General features: G+C 44.5%; 1 protein-coding gene across 4 annotated transcripts in view; it reads left to right on the top strand.

The window, feature by feature from the left end:
* The window catches only part of CCSER2 (coiled-coil serine rich protein 2), a 160,156-nt gene extending 155,327 nt beyond the window's left edge, over positions 1 to 4,829 (top strand). For 2 of the 4 annotated variants that reach the window (XM_082855081.1, XM_082855083.1), the window contains one exon: positions 92 to 4,829. In XM_082855081.1, the coding sequence (XP_082711207.1) occupies positions 92 to 910 (819 nt within the window). In that variant the 3' untranslated portion in view covers positions 911 to 4,829. The remainder of the gene's footprint in view (positions 1 to 91) is intronic. The other 2 variants (XM_082855082.1, XM_082855084.1) reach the window with 2 other exon arrangements.
* Positions 4,830 to 22,778: the final 17,949 nt, after the last annotated feature.

Raw genomic sequence — 22,778 nt, 5'->3', positions numbered from 1 at the left:
AAGTACCAACACAGCCTAATTGGAACTTATATTAATTCTGGGTGTTATTTCTAAAATGAATTGTTGCTAATGTTGTTTTTAATTCTAATAGCCTCAAGTACTACAGCCTTCCAGCAGCCTTCCCAGACCCACAGACCACGCCCAGGGAAAACTAGCAAAGCCACAACATACCGAGGCCCACAGTGAGTGCATAATCCAGGGCATACATCAGGCTGTTGCACCTCTGGATGAAAGCTTTACACACGGCTTGCAACAAGAAAGCAGCACTGGTCTGGGAGACCGGCCTTTTTCATCAAGCCCACAATTCACTAAGGATGTGGTGAAGAGTACACCTTCTGAAGCAGACTTGAACATGACCATAAATGCTCAAGAGCCTTATCATTTGGCAAATAATCAAATTAGTGACATGCAATTTGTAACCACTTCTCTTCAGACACTTCCCCAGTCAAGTATAGTAGACCAGGCTAAGAGAGTTGGAAGAAATCAGTCTTCACCAGAGGGCTACACATCTCAGCCCAAGTCCTCGAAGCTTTTTAAGCCATCCATCTTGAATTCTGTGGTACCTCCTCCAGTTCCTGAAACGTGTCCAAGTGGGAATCCCACTTGTAAGAAGTCACCAATAATCACACCATGTAATTCTGCAAAACTCCAGCCAACATCTAGTCAAACAAATCTTGCAAATAATCCAAATCCAAAAGCATCTAAGCTCCGCCCCCCTGCTGGCTCTTTCAAACAAAAACAAATAAGCAGCCCCCGACTAGAGCCTCAAAACTTCCAGGCCAAGACAAGCATCCCAAGGCCACTAACAAGAAGAAAAGAAATCATGCAGAATCCTAATGACAATTTGAATTCTGGGGATTGTTTGGCCTCTAATCAATATTCTCGTCTTCCTAAACCAAAGATACATTAAGCATAGCCATCACCTGCCAATTTGTTTTTTTAAAAAACAGTCTGTAATAGCTTTATGTGCAGTTTGCTACTGTGATGGAGGTTCCATTGAAAGCTTGCAAATCTAAAAATTAAAATGTGGAAGCTTCTACTAGTTTGGCTCTTCCATTTTATATCCTGGTTGAAGTACATAGTATTTGAGCATATTTGTCTCAGGTAAACACAAAAGTTTGCTTACCCATTCAGAGGTCTACAGAAGGCTCTAATCATGTTATCCATCCCTCTGCACATCAGAAAATTCATAATATTCCACTTAGCAAGCAACAAATGTGCTTTGCTGATTTAGTCCTTTTAAGGTCTGTATTAATTGTGGTTGTCACAGCCTCAGCCTTTTTCACTCATCCCTCCTGTGAATATGGTTACTATTATAACTAAAGATTTGGTGATAATGGAAGATGGTAGTCTGTACGTAGAGTTCTGGCCAGTGATTTGTATATTTAAAAGGTCTATGCAAAAGCTCTGTGATGAATACAGGAGATCAGGCTTTTATTGGGAAGTTTATGTAAGTTTTATTTTTCTTTGCTATAGTCTCAATATTTATTTACCAGACAAATTCCCCTGGCTAAAAATGTTTCATATTATGTATATAAACCAATTATATGTTGCTTTAACATCTTGTTTTACACACACACACACACACACACACACCATTTGTGTTTGTTTTTATTACTGAATAAATTTTGGAAAGCTCGAGTGAGGATACATCTTGAAACCTGACGTAAAGATGTATTCATTTGTAACATATGTTGGTGCTAGAGTTTTGCTGGTAATTCCATTTTGAACCCTATCGACTTATGGATCCATGATAGCTGTTTTGAGGTTCCACAATATATATTTTAAATTAAGTCTTTATTGCAATGTTTATATTTATTGACTTTCTGCTAATATCCGAAGACTGGAATAATGGACTTGAAATGTTTGCACAGAACTTTGATGGGATATAAATATCCCGTATATAGGGATTTAAAACTATTTTCTATAGCAAAGCAAGTTAAAGTATTTTGAGTATAATTATAAATTTAAGTAAGACTATCTTGAGAAAACCGGAATTCATAGCTGTGTTTTTTTGAGTTTTCAGGTTTCCCTTTTATGTTGGTGTATGTTTGAATGACAATTTCTCGAAAGTAGATTTGGGAAGAAAAATAAAATTAGAAAGGGGAAATTATGTTTTATTAAAAGGTATTAAAAGATATTTCAATGGCAATATGTTTATTTATTTTAATGTGCTAAGAAGGTAGCTGTGGAACTGCCAAGGGACCATATGCATTAACCTAATTATGCTGCAGGCCGCTTGTCAGGTGGTTCAGTAAATTTGCCCTCCTGTTCTCCCAAATCATGGCATCTCTAGGCTGTTCAACTGTTGCTGCTTTTGTTAGAATTAATGTCTTTCACACAGATAGTATTTACAACGTCAATCTTTGTTGTGATCAGCTGACCAAAAATTTATCAAAAGGGTTTATGGCCAAAAAATCAGTCACTCAAATTCCTAGGGATCCCTTTAAAAAAACGTACATCGCCCCATTTTAGAGGAACAACACAGCAAGTACTCTAGCGGAAATTTGAAAAGAGGTGTTTACTACCATTTGATGCAGTCTTCCCTTACCTATAAGGAACCATTCGAATGAATTTGCCATTCACCAGATATCAGCGATTCTTGGATTTGGTAAGAGGTGAGCAACACAAATCTAGTATCATACTCTCATCTGACAGCACTTCTGCCAGAGAAGCACTAAAGTTGAGAAAGTTTTTCCCATAGTCTAGATACTGTCACTATGCTAAGCGATCAGACATATCAGGAAGGCTCTTTTTTCTTCATAGGGACAAGCAGTAATAGCTGAAGCTGTAAGTGGGTACATGTGGTTTTTATTTTGAAGGAGAAAGAAAACTGATCTCAGATATTGCAAATGGGGTGTTTCCCTAAAGTAAAACATACTGATTAGTAGGTCTTGGTTTATTTAGAAATTATATAAACTCTTGTGAAACATTATTAACAAGTAGGCCTTTATCTTTAGGGGAAAATTTTTAAATTTTTACTTTATTTTTAACCCCCTAGTCTGAGGGAAATGTCTTTATTAAAAATGTTGACTCCTGCAATATGTTTATTCTAATCCTTTTCCTGCTCTGTTTTTTATCCCTGATGAATTTGCAGAAATATTAATCCATCAGTTCAATTTCTCTGTACCTTTGTTGAGCCTGAGTCTTGGCAGAAGGCTCATTAATATAATTATGAAGCATACTATTACATTTAAGAGAAAAAATCTAGGATGCTTGCATGAAACAACAAAGTATTTGCCTGCAGTTTTCTTTAAAAACTGCAAGAATATTATGCTAGTCTGCTCCTTAGTAAATGTTAAGTCAGAAATGAGGTGAGGCTGTAGCTCACCTGAATAATCAGAGCTCACTCACATTTGGCTCGATCTCTCTTTAGTGCTTCTGTAAGTCAACTCTGTGCCAAATCCCCCTGCACAGGAACTCAGATCACTCTTTTCCTTGATTCTTGTGATTTCGGTGAAGATGGTGGCAGTGTATGAATTCTAAATCCCAAGGAAGAAGTCTTATGGGCATTGGTTAAGTTTCACATTGGTGAAAGAGGAAATAGAGTATGTAGAATTATACATTTGGCTGTTAATGGGGTGCATATAAAATTCCTTAAAGACAGCTTGGCTAAGGAGTTAATCAGTACAGGTGCAGATGATTTTAAGGCATTAAAGGATTGTATAGTAATATCATTTAGAATGTTTCTAATAACTGAGACCCTCTAGCATTTTTCTTTTGGAGTCTCATTTTAATTTGTGCAATATTTTCAGGCCTATAGACTACTGTTCATCGTATTTATATAGATGTTAGGGAACTTTACTAAGTATTTTAACAAGTAAAAATCTGAATATGAAAGAAAATATCAGATTTGCACTTTAAATGAGCTTAATTGCTTGGAGTTGTGCCTGAAATATCGAAATGCCTCCTATTGGGTGTGGCTTTCTTTGTTGAAATGAATTTCTCTATAATTGTTGCTGTTCGAAGTACAGCCTTTCACAGTTGTGTTCTAAGCATGTCACTTTTTCCATTAAAGCACTAAGTTCTTTGAATGTTTCATTGTCCCCTTAAGTATTTTACTCAGATGCATCAGAGAGAACATGGTCCCCCTAGAGCTGTCACTTCTAAATCTTCCTGTAGCATGGATGGTGTAACAGACACAGAGATGCACTCTTCATTTCTGAGCAGAGTTGTCATGATGGTTTCCTGGCCTCTAGGGCACTGAGGATGCAATTTGGAATCATCAAATAGGCTTGCAGTGAAGAGCAGTAAGACTGCAGCATAGTTTCAGTTTACTGTCAATCTTACATAATAGTTTTCGTGTTTATGAATTAGTTGGGGTGGTTATATTTGCATGCTTATGCACACATTTGAACATTAATTATAGCTGTAATACAGATACCTGATGCTTTTCCTTGGGGATGATGGCCTTGCTGTTTTTCTTAATTCTGATGCCTGAATTATATTTTAAAATTTTCTTTCCACACCTCCCTTCAATTTTTCTGCTGCAGCAATTTGAAAGAGTATGTTTGGGTAAATGATTATGATGGTGAGCACCAATCTACAGCTATGCTGTTAAAGATACATAATACGTTTTAACTTCGTTGGGGGAAAGCTACCCACTTTCTCCTTGGTAAAGCATTGCCGTAACAAAATAATACTGACCCTAAGAATTTAAAATTTCTTAAGTCACTGCTGACTAAAATCAGAAACACCACGATCTTTAATGTCTGCAGTATTGTTTTTCCCACCGATTTAAAAAACCAGTTCAGAGTAAATACTGTATATTAGAATTTGCTTGTAAAATGAATTATAAAAACTGGATGTAAAGTCTCTTTCCTGAAAATGTTGGCATAGTAAATAAAAATAAAGTTCATAATTATAAAAGTTTCCTTGTCCTTCTCAGCACTGACGTCCACAGTGTACTTTCTCTCATAACTTCTTTTCCACAAAGATCTAAAATATTCATTTCGTTGATTTTTTTTCAAACTCTGTATCATTTCACACACTCCCTTCAGCATACACACCACACTTCCAGCCCTGATTGAGTAAAAGGAATAGGGAATTTATAATTTATTTTATTTTCCAGTTTAGCTATATGTGATAGACTTTATATAATAGGATATTTGAAGTTGCTTCAGTGATATATCACATTATTACCGAAAATGGTTCCATAAATGCCAGGAGAAGAGTGAATGAAATTTTATTAGTAATAAATGTGATAATGGCATTTACCATGTCTTAAGATACCTATATCAGTTTTAAGGCCCTCTGAGTTGTTAGCAAGTATTCTCTTAAATTAACTCAAAATTTTTCCTTTTTAGTCTTTCATCAAGTGCAGTCATTTGTTTCCCATTATGTTTTTTCCCCACATTTTCCATTCTGAAAATCTTTTTCTTCCCCAACAGAGAAAACAAGTAGAAGTTCTAACTTCTTGTGATGATCGGGTTTAAGTAATTTTGCTGGGTATCTTACGTATGCCATCACTGTACTGGCTGCTGGGTGGGCAGAGAGGAAGGCTGCGTGGTCTCTGCCTCCTGGAGCTGAAGAACGCACAGGTGGTTTTTAATACCCTCTCATCCAGTTCATCATCATGTTGGGATAACAGTAAAACTCCACTCCTTTCATTTCATTCTGGGCTTTAATTCCCTTGCACTATTCTCATCTTTGCTTCTGTGTTACCTTTCTTGGTTACAGTTCTTTATTTCCCTTTGAAAACCTGGTCTTTTATAATCTGATTTTATTCAAGAACGCCTTTCTTAGCTGTACTGGATAGTCTTAAGTATTCTGCATTCTCTTCCATAGGTGATTTGGTCAAGATTTAGTTTTGAGGTTTCTCAGCTATCTTAAGCCGCCTTCCCTTGCTGACTTCAGCCCATAGATGTCTTGCTTCCAGGGGCCCAGCCACTGAGGTAGCAGTTTTAATTCACAGTGTCCTGTTAATAGGGTTATAGAAGTGTCGTGTTACAGAAGCAGGGCCAGCAGTCAATCCTACAGCCTCACACACAGAAGAGCCTGTGGGCCAAATGGAGGTCCCATTTCAAACATCTTAGATACTAACAGGCATAGTAACACAAACCTTAGTTTGTAAAAAAGTGCTGTGACAAGTACTCTGATATGTCCTGTATGTGTCCATTACAGTCATGATAGCTAATAACCCTTGGTGTCCTATGCGTGCCAGTCATCATTCTAAGCACTCTGTGCTACCCTTTTTTTTTTTTTTTTTCCTGCGGAACGCGGGCCTCTCACTGTTGTCCTCTCCCGCTGCGGAGTACAGGCTCCGGACGCGCAGGCTCAGCGGCCATGGCTCACGGGCCCCAGCCGCTCCGCGGCACGTGGAATCCTCCCGGACCGGGGCACGAACCCGCGTCCCCCGCATCGGCAGGCGGACTCTCAGCCACTGCGCCACCAGGGAAGCCCTGTGCTACTCTTTTAATTCTAGGAACAATCCTATGAAGCAGGCAGCAGTATCTCCGTTTTACAGAGAGGAAGGTAAGGCTCAGAGAAGTTAAATAAGCTGCCTAAAATTTCACAGCTATTAAGTGACACAATAGAATTGGAAACGAGGCCATCTGGTTCAGGGTCCATGCAATTTAATCACAAGGCCATTACCGCTTCCCAAGGTATATTTCATCTCAGTTCATTTTCACAACAGCCCTTCCTTTCTCATGTGATAAAACTGAGACTCAGGGTGTTAAAAGTCACTTGCCCAAAGTCACACACTTATTTAACTAGCAGAATTGGTTCGGGGTGGGGGTGGGGGTGGGACTGAAGCCAATATATTTTTATTGAATTATGCTGCCATCTAGTGGTAAAATTTGGAAACATCCTTACACGTACATTGCCTTACCCGTTTCCAAAAGACTTCAAAGCTGCTTAATATTTCAGAAGACAGAAACCCTGCAAAATCCCCAAAGCATTAAAATAAGAGTGAAGGGACAACAACTACATGGTAATGGTGGAGGCAATATCTTTTAACTGAGAGCAGACTTGGTTCTGAGTTTCCTGGCAGCCAAGGCAAAGAGGGGAACTTATATGTGTTCAATTTTTATCACTGCCAGAAAAAAAGTAGATCAGTACATCACAAGAGATTTACTGGTCTTGGACTTCATTAGCAATTCAACAACAACAGCACTAAAAATGCTGGAGGTTCCCTCAGTGTGGACATTCATTTACCTGGAAAGGCCAGCATAGAGTCTCAATAGAACAGGTGTGCCTGTTTATATAGGAGCCCTGACTCAACCTCCTACTCTCTGCAGGCAGTCACTCCTGGGATGGGAATGCCCTGTGAAGGCTTTAGCAAACTATCCACTAGATCTTTTTTTTAATTTAATTTAATTAATTTTTTTATACAGCAGGTTCTTATTAGTCATCAATTTTATACACATCAGTGTATACTTGTCAATCCCAATCTCCCAATTCATCACACACCCCCACCCCCACCCCCGCCGCTTTCCCCCCTTGGTGTACATACATTTGTTCTCTACATCTGTGTCTCAATTTCTGCCCTGCAAACTGGTTCATCTGTACCATTTTTTTAGGTTACACATATATGCGTTAATAGACGATATTTGTTTTTCTCTTTCTGACTTACTTCACTCTGTATGACAGTCTCTAGATTCATCCACATCTCTACAAATGACCCAATTTCGTTCCTTTTTATGGCTGAGTAATATTCCATTGTATGTATGTACCACATCATCTTATCCATTCGTCTGTCGATAGGCATTTAGGTTGCTTCCATGACCTGGCTATTGTAAATAGTGCTGCAATGAACACTGGGGTGCATGTGTCTTTTTGAATTATAGTTTTCTCTGGGTATATGCCCAGTAGTGGGATTGCTGGGTCATATGGTAATTCTATCTTTAGTTTTTTAAGGGACCTCCATACTGTTCTCCATAGTGGCTGTATCAATTTACGTTCCCACCAACAGTGCAAGAGGGTTCCCTTTTCTCCACACCCTCTCCAGCATTTGTGGTTTGTAGATTTTCTGATGATGCCCATTCTAACTGGTGTGAGGTGATATCTCATTGTAGTTTTGATTTGCATTTCTCTAATAATTAGTGATGTTGGGTAGCTTTTCATGTGCTTCTTGGCCATCTGTATGTCTTTGGAGAAATGTCTATTTAGGCCTTCTGCCCATTTTTGGATTGGGTTTTTTGTTTTTTTTAATATTGAGCTGCATGAGGTGTTTATATATTTTGGAGATTAATCCTTTGTCCATTGATTCATTTGCAAGTATTTTCTCCCATTCTGAGGGTTGTCTTTTCGTCTTGTTTGTAGTTTCCTTTGCTTTGCAAAAGCTTTTAAGTTTCATTAGGTCCCATTTGTTTATTTTTATTTTTATTTCCATTACTCTAGGAGGTGGATCAAAACAGATCTTGCTGTGATTTATATCAAAGAGTGTTCTGCCTATGTTTTCCTCTAAGAGTTTTACAGTGTCCAGTCTTACATTTAGGTCTCTAATCCATTTTGAGTTTATTTTTGTGTATGGTGTTAGGGAGTGTTCTAATTTCATTCTTTTACATGTAGCTGTGCAGTTTTCCCAGCACCACTTATTGAAGAGGCTGTCTTTTCTCCATTGTATATCCTTGCCTACTTTGTCATAGATTAGTTGACCATAGGTGTGTGGGCTTATCTCTGGGCTTTCTATCCTGTTCCCTTGATCTATATTTCTGTTTTTGTGCCAGTAAAATATTGTCTTGATTACTGTAGCTTTGTAGTATAGTCTGAAGTCAGGGAGTCTGATTCCTCCAGCTCCGTTTCTTTTTCTCAAGACTGCTTTGGCTATTCGGGATCTTTAGTGTCTCCATACAAATTTTAAGAGTTTTTGTTCTAGTTCTGTAAAAAATGCCATTGGTAATTTGACAGGGATTGCATTGAATCTGTAGATTGCTTTGGGTAGTATAGTCATTTTCACAATATTGATTCTTCCAATCCAAGAACATGGTATATCTCTCCATCTATTTGTGTCATCTTTAATTTTTTCATCAGTGTCTTACAGTTTTCTGCATACAAGTCTTTTGTCTCCCTAGGTAGGTTTAATCATAGGTATTTTATTCTTTTTGTTACAGTGGTAAATGGGAGTGTTTCCTTAATTTCTCTTTCAGATTTTTCATCATTAGTGTATAGGAATGCAAGAGATTTCTGTGCATTAATTTTGTATCCTGAAACTTTACTGAATTCATTGATTAGCTCTAGTAGTTTTCTGGTGGCATCTTTAGGATTCTCTATGTATAGTATCATGTCATCTGCAAACAGTGACAGTTTTACTTCTCCTTTTCCAATTTGTATTCCTTTTATTTCTTTTTCTTCTCTGATTGCCATGGCTAGGACTTCCAAAACTATGTTGAATAATAGTGGCGAGAGTGGACATCCTTGTCTTGTTCCTGATCTTAGAGGAAATGCTTTCAGTTTTTCACCATTGAGAATGATGTTTGCTGTGGCTTTGTCGTATATAGCCTTTATTATGTTGAGGTAGGTTCCCTCTGTGTCCACTTTCTGCAGAGTTTTTATCATAAATCGGTGTCGAATTTTGTCCAAAGCTTTTTCTGCATCTATTGAGATGATCATATAGTTTTTATTCTTCAATTTGTTCCTATGGTGTATCACATTGATTGATTTGCATATATTGAAGAATCCTTGCTCCCTGGGATAAATCTCACTTGATCATGGTGTATGATCCTTTTAATGTGTTGTTGGCTTCTGTTTGCTAGTATTTTGTTGAGGATTTTTGCATCTATATTCATCAGTGATAATTGGTCTCTAATTTTCTTTTTTTGTAGTATCTTTGTCTGGTTTTGGTGTCAGCGTGATGGTGGCCCCATGGAATGAGTTTAGGAGTGTTCCTTCCTCTGCGATTTTTTGGAAGAGTTTGAGAAGGATGGGTGTTAGCTCTTCTCTAAAAGTTTGATAGAATTCACCTGTGAGACCATCTAATCCTGGACTTTTATTTGTGGAAGATTTTTAATCACTGTTTCAATTTCATTACTTGTGATTGGTCTGTTCATATTTTCTATTTCTTCCTGGTTCAGTCTTGGAAGGTTATACCTTTCTAAGAATTTGTCCATTTCTTCCAGGTTGTCTATTTTATTGGCATAGAGTTGCTTGTAGTAGTCTCTTAGGATGCTTTGTATTTCTGCGGTGTTCGTTGTAACTTCTTTTTCATTTCTAATTTTATTGATTTGAGTCCTCTCTCTCTTTTTCTTGTTGAGTCTGGCTAACGGTTTATCAATTTTGTTTATCTTCTCAAAGAACCAGCTTTTAGTTTTATTGATCTTTGCTATTGTTTTCTTTGTTTCTCTTTCATTTATTTCTGCTCTGATCTTTATGATTTCTTTCCTTCTACTAACTTTGGGTTTTATTTTTTCTTCTTTCTCTGGTTCTTTTAGGTATAAGGTTAGATTGTTTATTTGAGATTTTTGTTGTTTCTTGAGGTAGGCTTGTATTGCTATAAACTTCCCTCTTAGAACTGCTTTTGCTGCATCCCATAGGTTTTGGATCATCGTGTTTTCATTGTCATTTGTCTCTAGGTGTTCTTTGATTTCGTCTTTGATTTCTTCAGTGATCCATTGGTTATTTAGTAACGTATTGTTTAGCCTCCATGTATTTGTGTTTTTTATGTTTTTTTCTTTGTAATTGATTTCTAATCTCATAGCATTGTGGTCAGAAAATATGCTTGATATGATTTTAATTTTCTTAAATTTCTGAGGCTTGATTTGTGACCCCAGATGTGATCTATCCTGGAGAATGTTCCATGGGCACTTGAGAAGAAAGTGTAATCTGCTGTTTTTGGATGGAATGTCCTATAAATATCAATTAAATCTGTCTGGTCCATTGTGTCATTTAAAGCTTGTGTTTCCATATTAATTTTCTGTTTGGATGATCTGTCCATTGTTGTTAGTGAGGTGTTATAGCCCCCCACTATTATTGTGTTACTGTAAATTTCCTCTTTTATAGCTGTTAGCAGTTGCCTTAGGTATTGAGGTGCTGCTATGTTTGGTGCATATATATTTATAATTGTTATATCTTTTTCTTTTTTTTGTTATGTTTTTTTAAAAATTTTTTTGCGGTACATGGGCCTCTCACTGTTGTAGCCTCTCCCACTGCGGAGCACAGGCTCCGGACATGCAGGCTCAATGGCCACAGCTCACGGACCCAGCCGCTCCGTGGCACGTGGGATCTTCCCAGACCGGGGCACGAACCCGTGTCCCCTGCATTGGCAGGCGGACTCTCAACCACTGCGCCACCAGGGAAGCCCTATATCTTTTTCTTGAATTGATCCCTTGATCATTATGTAGTGTCCTTCCTTGTCTCTTGTAACATTCTTTATTTTAAAGTCTATTTTATCTGATATGAGTATTGCTACTCCAGCTTTATTTCGATTTCCATTTGCATGGAATATCTTTTTCCATCCTCTCACTTTCAGTCTGTATGTGTCCCTAGGTTGAAGTGGGTCTCTTTCAGACAGCATATATATGGGTCTTGTTTTTGTATGCATTCAGCGAGCCTGTGTGTTTCGGTTGAAGCATTTAATCCATTCATGTTTAAGGTAATTATTGATATGTGTGTTCCTATGACCATTTTCTTGATTTTTTTGGGTTTGTTTTTGTAGGTCCTTTTCTTCTCTTGTGTTTTCCCCTTAGAGAAGCTGCTTTAGCATTTGTTGTAGAGCTGGTTTGGTGGTGCTGAATTCTCTTAGCTTTTGCTTGTGTAAAGCTTTTGATTTCTCCATCGAATCTGAATGAGATCCTTGCTGGGTAGAGTAATCTTGGTTGTAGGTTCTTCCCTTTCATCACTTTAAATATGTCATGCCACTCCCTTCTGGCTTGTAGAGTTTCTGCTGAGAAATCACCTGTTATCCTTATGGATGGTCCCTTGTATGTTATTTGTCATTTTTCCCTTGCTGCTTTCAAAAATTTTTCTTTGTCTTTAATTTTTGCCAATTTGATTAGTATGTGTCTCGGTGTGTTTCACCTTGAGTTTATCCTGTATGGGACTCTCTGTGCTTCCTGGACTTGGGTGGCTATTTCCTTTCCCGTGTTAGGGAAGTTTTCAACTATAATGTCTTCAAATATTTTCATGGGTCCTTTCTCTCTTCTCCTTCTGGGACCCCTATAATGCGAGTGTTGTTGCGTTTAATGTTTTTCTAGAAGTCTCTTAGGCTGTCTTCATTTCTTTTCATTCTTTTTTCTTTATTCTGTTCTGCAGCAGTGAATTCCACCATTCTGTCTTCAAGGTTACTTACCCGTTCTTCTGCCTCAGTTATTCTGCTATGGATTCCTTCTAGTATTTTTCATTTCAGTTATTGTATTGTTCATCTCTGTTTGTTTGTTCTTTAATTTTTCTAGGTCTTTGTTAAACATTTCTTGCATCTTCTTGATCTTTGCCTCCATTCTTTTTCTGAGGTCCTGGATCATCTTCACTGTTGTTATTCTGAATTCTTTTTCTGGAAGGGTGCCTCTCTCCACTTCATTTAGTTGTTTTTCTGGGGTTTTATCTTGTTCCTTCATCTGGTACATAGTCCTCTGCCTGTTCATGTTGTCTATCTTTCTGTGAATGTGGTTTTTGTTCCACAGGCTGCAGGATTGTAGTTCTTGCTTCTGCTGTCTGCCTTCTGGTGGATGAGGCTATCTAAGAGGCTTGTGCAATTTTCCTGATGGGAGGGACTGGTGGTGGGTAGAGCTGGGTATTGCTCTGGTTGGCAGAGCTCAGTAAAACTTTAATCCACTTGTCTGCTGATGGGTGGGGCTGGGTTCCCTCCTTGTTGGTTGTTTGGCCTGAGGCGACCCAACCCTGGAGCCTTCTGGGGCTCTTTGGTGGGGCTAATGGCAGACTCTGGGAGGGCTCATGCAAAGGAGTACCTCCCAGAACTTCTGCTGCCAGTGACCTTGCCCTCACAGTGAGACAGAGCCACCCTCTGCCTCTGCAGGAAACCCTCCAACACTAGCAGGTAGGTCTGGTTTAGTCTCCTATGGGGTCACTGCTCCTTCCCCTGGGTCCCAATGTGCACACTACTTTGTGTGTGCCCTCCAAGAGTCGAGTCTCTGTTTCCCCCAATCCTGTCGAAGTTCTGTAATCAAATCCCACTAGCCTTCAAAGTCTGATTCTCTAGGAATTCCTTCTCCTGTTGCCAGACCCCCAGGTTGGGAGGCCTGATGTGGGGCTCAGAACATTCACTCCAGTGGGTGGACTTCTGTGGTATAATTGTTCTTCAGTTTGTGAGTCACCCACCCAGCAGTTATGGGGTTTAATTTTATTGTGATTGTGCCCCTCCTACTGTCTCATTGTGGCTTCTCCTTTGTCTTTGGATGTGGGGTATCTTTTTTGGTGAGTTCCAGTGTCTTCCTGTTGATGATTGTTCAGCAGTTAGTTGTGATTCTGGTGCTCCCACAAGAGGGAGTGAGAGCACGTCCTTCTACTCTGCCATCTTGAACCAATCTCCTATGCACTAGATCTTACAGGCCCCCATGCCCACAGGTTTGGTACTTTTGGCCCAGTTATATTTCAGAAGCAGCACTGAGGACCTGACACCCTGGTTTGGACTTTGGAGAATGACAATGATGGTGCTCAGTTGTGTCATGAACTCGCAGAAATGAACTTTAGACCTGAACAGTCCAGTAAAGTGGCTGTGAGCCACACATTGCTACTGAGCTCTTGAAATGTGGCTAGTCTGAATTGAGATGTCCTGTAAGTATAAAATCCGGATTTCATATAGAATATCTCACTAATAATTTTTATACTCATTACATTTGGAATAAATTTTTTCATATTGGGTTTAATAAAATATGTCATTAAAATTAATTTCATTTATTTCTTTTACAATTTTTAAATGTGTCCTTAAATAAATTTAAAATCACATATGTGGCTAGCATTGCATTTCTGTTAGTGCTGGTCCAGAGCATTTACCCTCCTCTTCCTGGCTCCTACCAGAGAGCAGGTGGACTTGGCAGTGTGGTTGCCCTGTGATGCCCAGGACTCTTAAGAATCTTCTGTGCTATCAAGAGAAGAATACTTGTCTTTGTCTTCCAAATACAGGCTGGCTCCAGAGGGGATTTGCAAGACCCTGATACGAACCATGCCAAAGCTGGGTTCGAGTTGGAGAATTTGACTAAAATATTCAGTAGTCTCAAACAACTTTGCTCTGTCAGTTGGGACATCTGGTTCTCTATATGTGTGTAAATAGTCCTGGGATGGGGGGGTGGGTGTTTTGCCAACAGCGGGAGAGGAAGAAGCAGAAAGCAGGTCTGTTTTTCTGAAGTCCAAAATGAACAACCCCATGTACCTGAAGTAGGTCTCTCCTTTGTAAAATATTCTTCAGTTTCCAGGTGTATATTGGTGAGTCCTCTTCAGGGTCTAGGTCCAGGGGCCAGGGTTTAGACTCAACCCTCTAAGGCACACTCTGATTTGCTTTTGCATTGGTTATGGCTTTAAGAGGCCAATCTCTGCAGATTTCCTCTGGGTTTTGAAAAGGCTAGAGTCAGGGAGATGAGAGCATAACGTTTTTGTAAACTATAAAATATCCTAAGTGCATACAAGTACACACACTTTCAACAATGAAGGTACCACAAGTCTCCAATCACATAACTGAGCTCATCATTACTGTGATTCCATTTTTTTCAACATAATGTGTTACAATATTGAGTCAATTTCCCAGAAGTTTCAGTGGCTTTTCTCTGACTACCCAATCAGTAACAAACCCTCACAGTCACGTCAAGTGAATGTCAACAGATCCCAGTGTGCCATGCTCTGCATAATGACTAAATGAAGCAAAATTTCCTTAGAGTGCTGTTGGAGAACAACAGGAATCTCTGGCAAAATCCAAAAGATGGCATCAACCTCTTCCATGTACCCTGGGCAGACTGGCCAAAATGTGATGGCAACTTGCCTGGATGGCCTTCTTCAAACTTTCCGGTCTACTCCTAATGCATTTAAGGGCATACTCCATCTTAGATAAGGTTAGGTAGGACGAGTGCCCACCGGAGTTATCGGAGGGGTGTGTGTGCCTCCCACACAGTAACTCCTCCTTAAGTATGAGTTTCCACATTAGGGGAGCCAGATGTGCAGGAGGTCTCCACCTGGGGCTGGAAGGAGGGCGGGGAATGATGAGAAGCCTCCTGCTGAGGTGCACAGGATTCACTGTGGGGCCTTGGCTCTTTGGTAAGTCTGAATTTGGGGGATAGATCTAAAGACTCTAGTAGCCTGTAGAGGACACAGCTTTGGTGCCAGGAAGGTGGCTGGCTCTTGGAGGGCACTCCATCAGTCCTGCTGAATGACTGCAGGGATGAAGCTGAGGGAGCAGTGCTAGTCTTGCTGCCTGTTACTCTGGGCCACTTCTTTTGTTCTGTCCCACATCTTTAGGGCAGTCCTGGAGGGGCCTTGCACCCAGCTCAGGCTAAAGTTCTCATGGGAGGGCCAAGACCCTGGGCCAGTAGGTGCTTCTTAAGCCCCCAAGAGGAAGAGAAGAGGATGCTCCTCAGGGGGTGGCTATCTTAGGAGGTCCTGTTCTATCAAGTGTCTTCCAATTTGAGTAAGGCCTGTGGAAGTGCTGCAGGGACCTCCTCCCCTCTTTCTCCTCCTGCCCCCCCCCGCCCCGCCCTCCCCGCCCCGGTGGTGCTTCCTCCCCAGGGCATTTTCCCAGCCGGTTCTGACCTGGGGTGGCCAGGTTCCATGACCTGCGTTCCCAGAAATGGCCACACGGGGGCGCGCGGCTCCCGTTCCGGAGCAGCGGCTGGGTCTGGGTCGGGAGAGTAGGGAGAAAGGCAACCAGGCCGGGGACCGAGGACGACTCCTGTTAGGGTCGCAGGGCCCCTGGGCCCCCTCCTTGTACGCCTGTTTCAGGGCGGGATAGCCCTTGAGTATCTAAGGGGGACGCCGCTGCGCCTGGAGGTCTTCTCCGACTTCGTTTCCAAGGACGCCCGGGCGGGGACCGCTGGTGCAGCCTGGGTTCCCGCCCATCGTCCGGGAACAGTAACAGTAGCTTTTCCCTGCAGGGTTGTCGAGAGATGGAAAATGTTAACAGGGCTCAATTAGTACTTCTCAAGTGCAGGGGAGATTGACGGGGGTCTGTGCTGGGGGTTCGTCCTGGCGGTGGGGTGGGCAGCAGAGCCGGAGACAGGGCGCCGCGGAGGCCTAGGAACAACAGGCAGGCTGGGGTCTCCATCAGGAACCCTCTGCGGTCCCCGCTTCTCTCCTCCTCCCCGCCTCCGGGCATGGGTCTGTTTCTCTGTCTGTGTTTCACAGGGCCCCAGCCTTGCCCCCAGCTGGGGAGCCTGCACGATGAGAGAATTGGGCTGGCCATAAAGTTGACAGCTGAAGCAGGGGTTCCTGACCTTCAGTCCTGTCCTGAGTGATACAGGGAATCAGCATCCAGACTCTCAAAGGAGAGCTTGGGATGACGGGGCCCTGCCCAGGTACAGACCCGGTGACAGAGGGGCTGGGGCCTGCGCAGTAGCGGCTCCAGCGCCCGGCACTCACTACAGGCCCAGCACTCCACGCCTCACGTGGTACCTCATTTAATCCCACCCTCGCTCAGGGACGTAGGTGCTTATGGTCCTGGTTTTACAGGTGAGAAAAAGGAAGCATGGTCAGCTTAAGGAACTTGCCCACAGCTATCCAACTGTAGGGGTTACAGAGCTGTGGGGTCTGACCTTAACCACTGCACGTTCCAGGACCTAGACTCACCCAAGGGTTGAATCCCTGCTCTCCTAGTAGCTGGCAGCTTCTCAGGTTTGCTATCTGAGCTCAGCATCCTTGTCTAACACCACCTACACCTTCCACCACTGCTGGGGTGAAATGAGTTTCTTGTAAGACACCTAGGGCAGGTCTAGGCCCAGAGTAAAGGCTGACCCATGGTGCAGAATTCCGCTTGTGAAGGACCAGGGAGGTGTCTTATAACTCCCGGGGGATTCTTCCATGTTTTACGTGAAAGTCTGGAGTTCTTTATTCAACAAATATTTTTAAGGTGTTTGCTCTGTGTCTGCCCCAGTTCAAGGTGTTAGGGATGCACCAGTATGGAGAAAAAAGACACAAATCCCTACCTTCATGAAACTTACATTCTGGTGGGAAAGACAGAAAAGAAGATACATGGACCTTTAAATGGTGATGTGTGCTAGAGAAAAAAAGGACAGGAGAGGAGGAGCTTGTGTGAGGGTGTGTGTGTGATTCTGTTTTTGATTGGGAGGCTAGAGCAGGCCTCACTGAGAAGATGCCTTTTCACTTAATCCCTGAGGGATGTGCAGTTAACCAAGTGACCCCACCCTCTGATCCGAGGCTGCAGGGGCTGGAGAAGCAAGTTTTCAAGCCCTGGTGCAGATGGGGTGCATATTTTGGGCCCCCCAGAGTCCTCAGCATAGGCATCTGTAGAAAAATGATGGGTCATATTTTCAAAGGCTCCAGAGACAGCATTTCCTGTAAATCCAAGGCCAGGGACATGGAAACAAGAAAATCAACAAAAAGGTGAACGTCCTCTAGACGAGTAGCTGGTTACAGTTGTAATATATTTGACTGTATGATAACGTGGAATTTAAAACTTTAGATAGCAGCGGGCAAAAATGTGGAATTTGACCTTCATAAAGTGTTTTATTTAAAATCACTAGAAATTCTGCCAGTTAATGTGCTGAGGAGGCAGCTGCAAGGCTCCCCACGCATGTGTGTCCCCAGCGTCCTGCTTCGGGAACTCATAAGGTCTCCTGTGGATGGGTCTGCGAGGCGTCAGCCCACGGTGGCCCTGGAAGTCAGGTCTCCCAGCCAACATGGTTCTCATTGTCTGCTTGGCAGGCAGATGCCCCAGCCGTATGTGCACAAGTGCCTATCTCTGTGTGATTAGATTCCAGAGCCCAGGTCCTGGCAGAGTCCTCTGCTGACTGCCAGAGATTGAAAATCTTGTCCTGATTTGGCCTGGCTCTAGGACTGAAAGTCTCACCACCCGAGAGGTCCCTTCAGTCCTGGGAAAACCTGGAAGGCTGGTCATCCGTTGGGGGACCAGACACCCTCCCTAGGTCTCTGCCTGCCTCCCCATCTGTAGCCTATAGCCAATCTGCAGATGACCTCTGAAGACCTGCAGACTGATGCTACGTTCCTGCAGGGCTGTGCACTTGGCCCTGGGGCATCTCAATTTCACACAGCTACTTCTGGGCTTCTTCCCTGGCCCTTGGGCATTGTGGCTTTCCAGCCTCAGTGTGGGAATCCCAAGGGAGGGCTCTGATTGGGCCATCGGGGAACTGCTGACTGTGACTAGCCAGGAGAGGGCTGCTTCTGGGAGAAGGGGTGCAAGGGGCTGTCACAGAGTGACTTGTATGGCAGAGACCATATCTATAGACTGGTGTTATTATCCCCATTTTACAGAGGAGGAAACTAAGGCTCAGGGAGGAAAAAATAATCCACATCACATGGCTGGAAGCGGTGAGCTGAGATTCGAACTCAGGTCCAAATGACTCCAAAGTGCTTCTCCCTCTGTACTCCAGGCCTGTTCTGTGGGGAGCCACGTGGAGAGCCCGTGGGCTCCTGATCGACCTCCTAGGGCAAAGGAGGCTGGGCCCTCTGTTCTGTGCCCTTGGCTTCCAGGTCTGGCTTTCCAGGTGTCAGTTCCTGTCTGGGCCTCTAGATGTCGCCCGCCTCCAACGTCCATTCTAGGCTGAACCGTGCCGTTCCCAGGATTGGCCGGCAGAGCTCACAAGCTCTATGCTCGACTCCCCCTCAGGTGGAGGGGCTGGGCCTCCCTCTCACAGGCCCCTGAGGCCCCAAACGCTGTCAGCACCTGGGAGGCTGCGCATCTGGGCGGCAGGGAGGATGGGAGGAGTGGGCGGGGCCGTGGTCACCGCGTGTCTCCCCCCCCAAGCCCCTCCTCCGCGCCGGAAGTCCGCCACCCACGTAGCCATAGGCCTTTTCCCTTCCCGCCTGGCTCAGGTAGGTCCCTGCGGCACAAGAGCCGGTCCGTGATGCAGCAGCTCCAATGCCCAGGCTCCACTGATGAGCTTATCCCCACTTTTCGTTATTCTGGTGCTGTGGGTCTTTCCCTTGCAGACTGTTCAGCTCTCATTTTCCGTCCCCGCAGCGCCTGCGCACATGGGCCGGAGGAGCCCTGGACGTTCCGGTCTCTGCCCGTAGTGCCCTTCCGAGCGGTGCCCCGACCACCCTCTGTGCAGTCAGTGGTCAGCCCGGGCACACCCGTCGACTCTGCTGCTTGAGTTCCTTCCCAGCACGTGGCAGACGTGAATTTGACCGTCACGGACTTGGGTGTATCAAAATAGTGTTATTTCTCTACGACACAATTTTGCATGGCTCACAGCCCCCGTTTCCACTAGAGAGCGACACTGTGACAACCTGAGGTAAGTCTGTGACTTTTCACTAAAATGTAGTTCGCTTTGGGTGAATGCTTCCGTGGGGTGCCTGGGGAAGCTCTTCCCCTCCCCCCTTCCCTCGCCGCGGGTCGCGCGTGACTTTGCTGGGGGAAGCTGGAGGAGAGTGGCGTCCGGCCTCAGGGCACCTTCTGTCCTCCTCGGCCTCACCTGAGGGGTCCCAGGCCCAGCCAGGATCAGGCGGCCCTGTGCCCACCGCTCTCACCGGCCCCACCACCGTCTCAGCTTCTCCTCCCCTTCATCCCAACCACCAGGCCTCTTCCACTGCCTGGGTCCTGAGGAGCGGTACACAGGTGCTCTGGAGGGGTGTGTCCCGAGGCGTTAGTTGGGCTGGGTCTTAAACAAAGCCCTTCTCGGGGCTTCTCTGGTGGCGCAGTGGTTGAGAGTCCGCCTGCCGATGCAGGGGATACAGGTTCGTGCCCCGGTCCGGGAAGAGCCCACTTGCCGCGGAGCGACTGGGCCCGTGAGCCATGGCCGCTGAGCCTGCGCGTCCGGAGCCTGTGCTCCGCAGCGGGAGAGGCCACAACAGTGAGAGGCCCGCGTACCGCAAAAAAAACCCAACAAAACAAAACCAACAACAAAAAAAAACAAAGGTCTTCTCCACTGTTTGACGTTTCAACTAGTAAAAACCCGAACTGCTAGACATCATCTCTCACCCAACATGACATTATGCCTCCTCGGTACCCCATCCACATGCACCATCGCCCCTAATCCTCAGCAGCTCAGCGACTATGAGTGTTGTTGCCCGTGTCAGCTGCCAGGCAGGGTGAGCGGGTATGGTCAAACCCAGACCCTCCTGACTCCAAGCCCAGGTTTTCCACGTGACCCCACAGGGCTCCATGGAGGACGGTAGGGCAGAGGCAAGTCCGGCAAGAAACTGCCAGTGTTCCAAGGAGGCCGAGCCCAAGCCCAGAGGGAGCCCCATAGGCACGCTGCCCTCTTGGCCACAGTCCCCGCTCCCCCGACTCTGCAGTAGAACAAGATGGTATAGAAGAGAGAAAATTGGAGAATGAGTAAAACGTGGGGGGAGAAGTAGAAGAGCCCAAGGGTGATCATCATCCTTCCCCCCTTTGGGGGAGGTCCAGCCATGTTTTTCCTTTTGGAGGAGGGGGGTTAACACAGGGCGACTGTCTTTGTCTATTTGGGCTGCCACAATGGAATAGGCTTATAAACAACAGAAATTTACTTCTCACAGTTCTGGAGGCTGGAAGTATGAGATCAGGGTGCCAGCTTAGTCGGGTTCTGGTGAGAGCCCACTTCCTAACTGAATGCTGTCTTCACACTGTAACCTCACTTGGCAGAGGGATGAGGAGTCTCTGTTTGAAGGGCATTAATCCCATTCACAAGAGGTCCACCCACAGAGTTTAACTACTTCCCAGAGGCCCCAGCTCCAAATACCGTCTCGTTGAGGATTAGGATTTCGACATGATATTTTGAAGGGAAACCAACCCTTCAGTCTGAAGCGGTGACAGAGCTGGGATCCATCCCTTGTCCATCTATGAGGGGTGCCCGGGGCTTTGTGATGTCCATGACAGATTGGCTTTGCCCTCCTGGGCTCTGGGGATCGAACGTGAGGCCAGCTTCCCCCATGGCTGCTGCCCTTTCCTCCTGGGCCCCAGGATGAGCGCATATAGAACAGGTGCCAGCCCATAGTGGGGAGATCACAGCTGAAGCAGGGCTGCCCTGCTGAGCCCAGCCTCAACCGGTGGTCTTCAGTGGGCCACACTCATAAGCATGAGAATAAGTGCTGACCGTCATGTGCCACTGAGTGTTTGTGGCGGTTGTCCAGCAAAGCTGAACGATTAGTGCCATTTTGGGGTCAGGTCTGAATGAGTTACAGCCCAATTCCATGATATAAAAGACTTCATGGAGACACTAATATTTTGAAGATTGTGCAAGCTAGACTGCCATTGGTTTTCCTGGGGGAGGAGTTTTTGTTGTGTGTGTGTGTGTGTGTGTGTGTATGGTGTGTATGTGGGGTGTGTGTATATGAGTGGTGTACATGTAGTGTGTGTGGTGTGTGTGTACGGTGTGCATATGTGGTGTGAGTATGTGATATGAGTGAGTTATATATGGTGTGTACATATGGTGCGTGTGTGTGGTGAGATTGTGTGTGTGTGTGGTGTGTGTGAGGTATGTATGGTGTGTATGTGTGGTGTGAGTGTGAGTGTGTGTGTGTGTGTGTGTGTATGTTTGGTCGGGAGAGGACATGACCCGGTCAGGGCTCAGGCAAATGGCCTGCACAAGGTGAGGGGCCGGTTTCCCACCCAACGTCACCCTGAATGGAGGTCCTCCTAGACTTTACAGACGAGGCAGCTTGACACTGCAGCCTCATTAGTAGTCGTCTCCCAGTCCTGTAAGCCTTCTGCTTATGGAACAGTTGCTGCCTATGGGTAGATTCTGATTTTGTCTTCTTTCCTCTGTTGGGTAGAGGTAAGGCCATTGTCCCGTCTCCATTCTGATGCCACAAAAGGTACTGTCGCCAGTGAATCAGGGTTTCCAAGCATTACAGACTTTCTGGTCCGCCCATAATTTAAGTACAACTTTGTGGTGTAAAGATCCTGATTTGCCCTGAGTTTACACGCCAGGAAGTGGTTTCCTTCCCCAGAGGCATAAAGCACTGCGAATAGGGACCTGAGGGCCCAGCACAGGTGTCCACAGCAGTCAGCCACCAGCCAGGAAAAGCCATGATGTGAGCAGTGGGCCCAGGTGTGGAGGGCAGGCCACAGCCCATGCAGGTCCACCATTAGAACTCAGAGAAAGAGGAGGCGAGGCAGCTTCACAAGGTTCCACCCTCTGGTTTGATGGGGTAGGTAGAAGCCTCCGGAGGCTTCCTGTGGGGCATTGACAGCTGGCTTTGGCCAATCACTGCGAGCTCCCCTTCCCCCTGTTGCTGCCCACTTGGACATGGTGGGTGACTGGGGGAATTTCTGGCCAGCTCTGGATCTCCCCTAGCTCCACGCCCTCCCCATTCCCCACCATCTCATGTCTTCCTGGGCATTGCTTTGTGCAAAGACAGAAAATACCAGGGAGTTGTCAGAAAACGCAGGGGCCCCATAGGATCCACTGGGTTTGATGTCCAAGCTTCTTCTCTGAAACAAAAATGAGAACAGATTTTCAGCAGCCGCTCCAACTCCTTTCGATATGATGAAATAACAAGAAGCAGTTGCCCCGTGACATCTGACACAGAACGTTTCTTTTTCTAGTTTACCCAAATAACAAGATAGTTTTATTTATAATGAGATAAACGGAAAGGATGATCAGTAAGGCTTGGAGTCATTATAGAGCTCTTTCTATGTTAATGGCGATGACGAGAATTCAGAAATGGCTGTCACAGATTGAAAGGGGTGATGTTAAATATGCCTGTTGCAATGTAGCCAAGGTGGAAGGCCCCAGTTCAATAAGGAGGATGAACAAGCAGTGTATGACTTTTGTGTT

This window comes from Leucopleurus acutus (assembly GCF_964270905.1).
Source record: "Leucopleurus acutus genome assembly, chromosome: 14".
In the NCBI taxonomy this organism is placed as follows: domain Eukaryota; kingdom Metazoa; phylum Chordata; class Mammalia; order Artiodactyla; family Delphinidae; genus Leucopleurus; species Leucopleurus acutus.
This window is presented reverse-complemented; position numbering and strand designations above follow the sequence as displayed.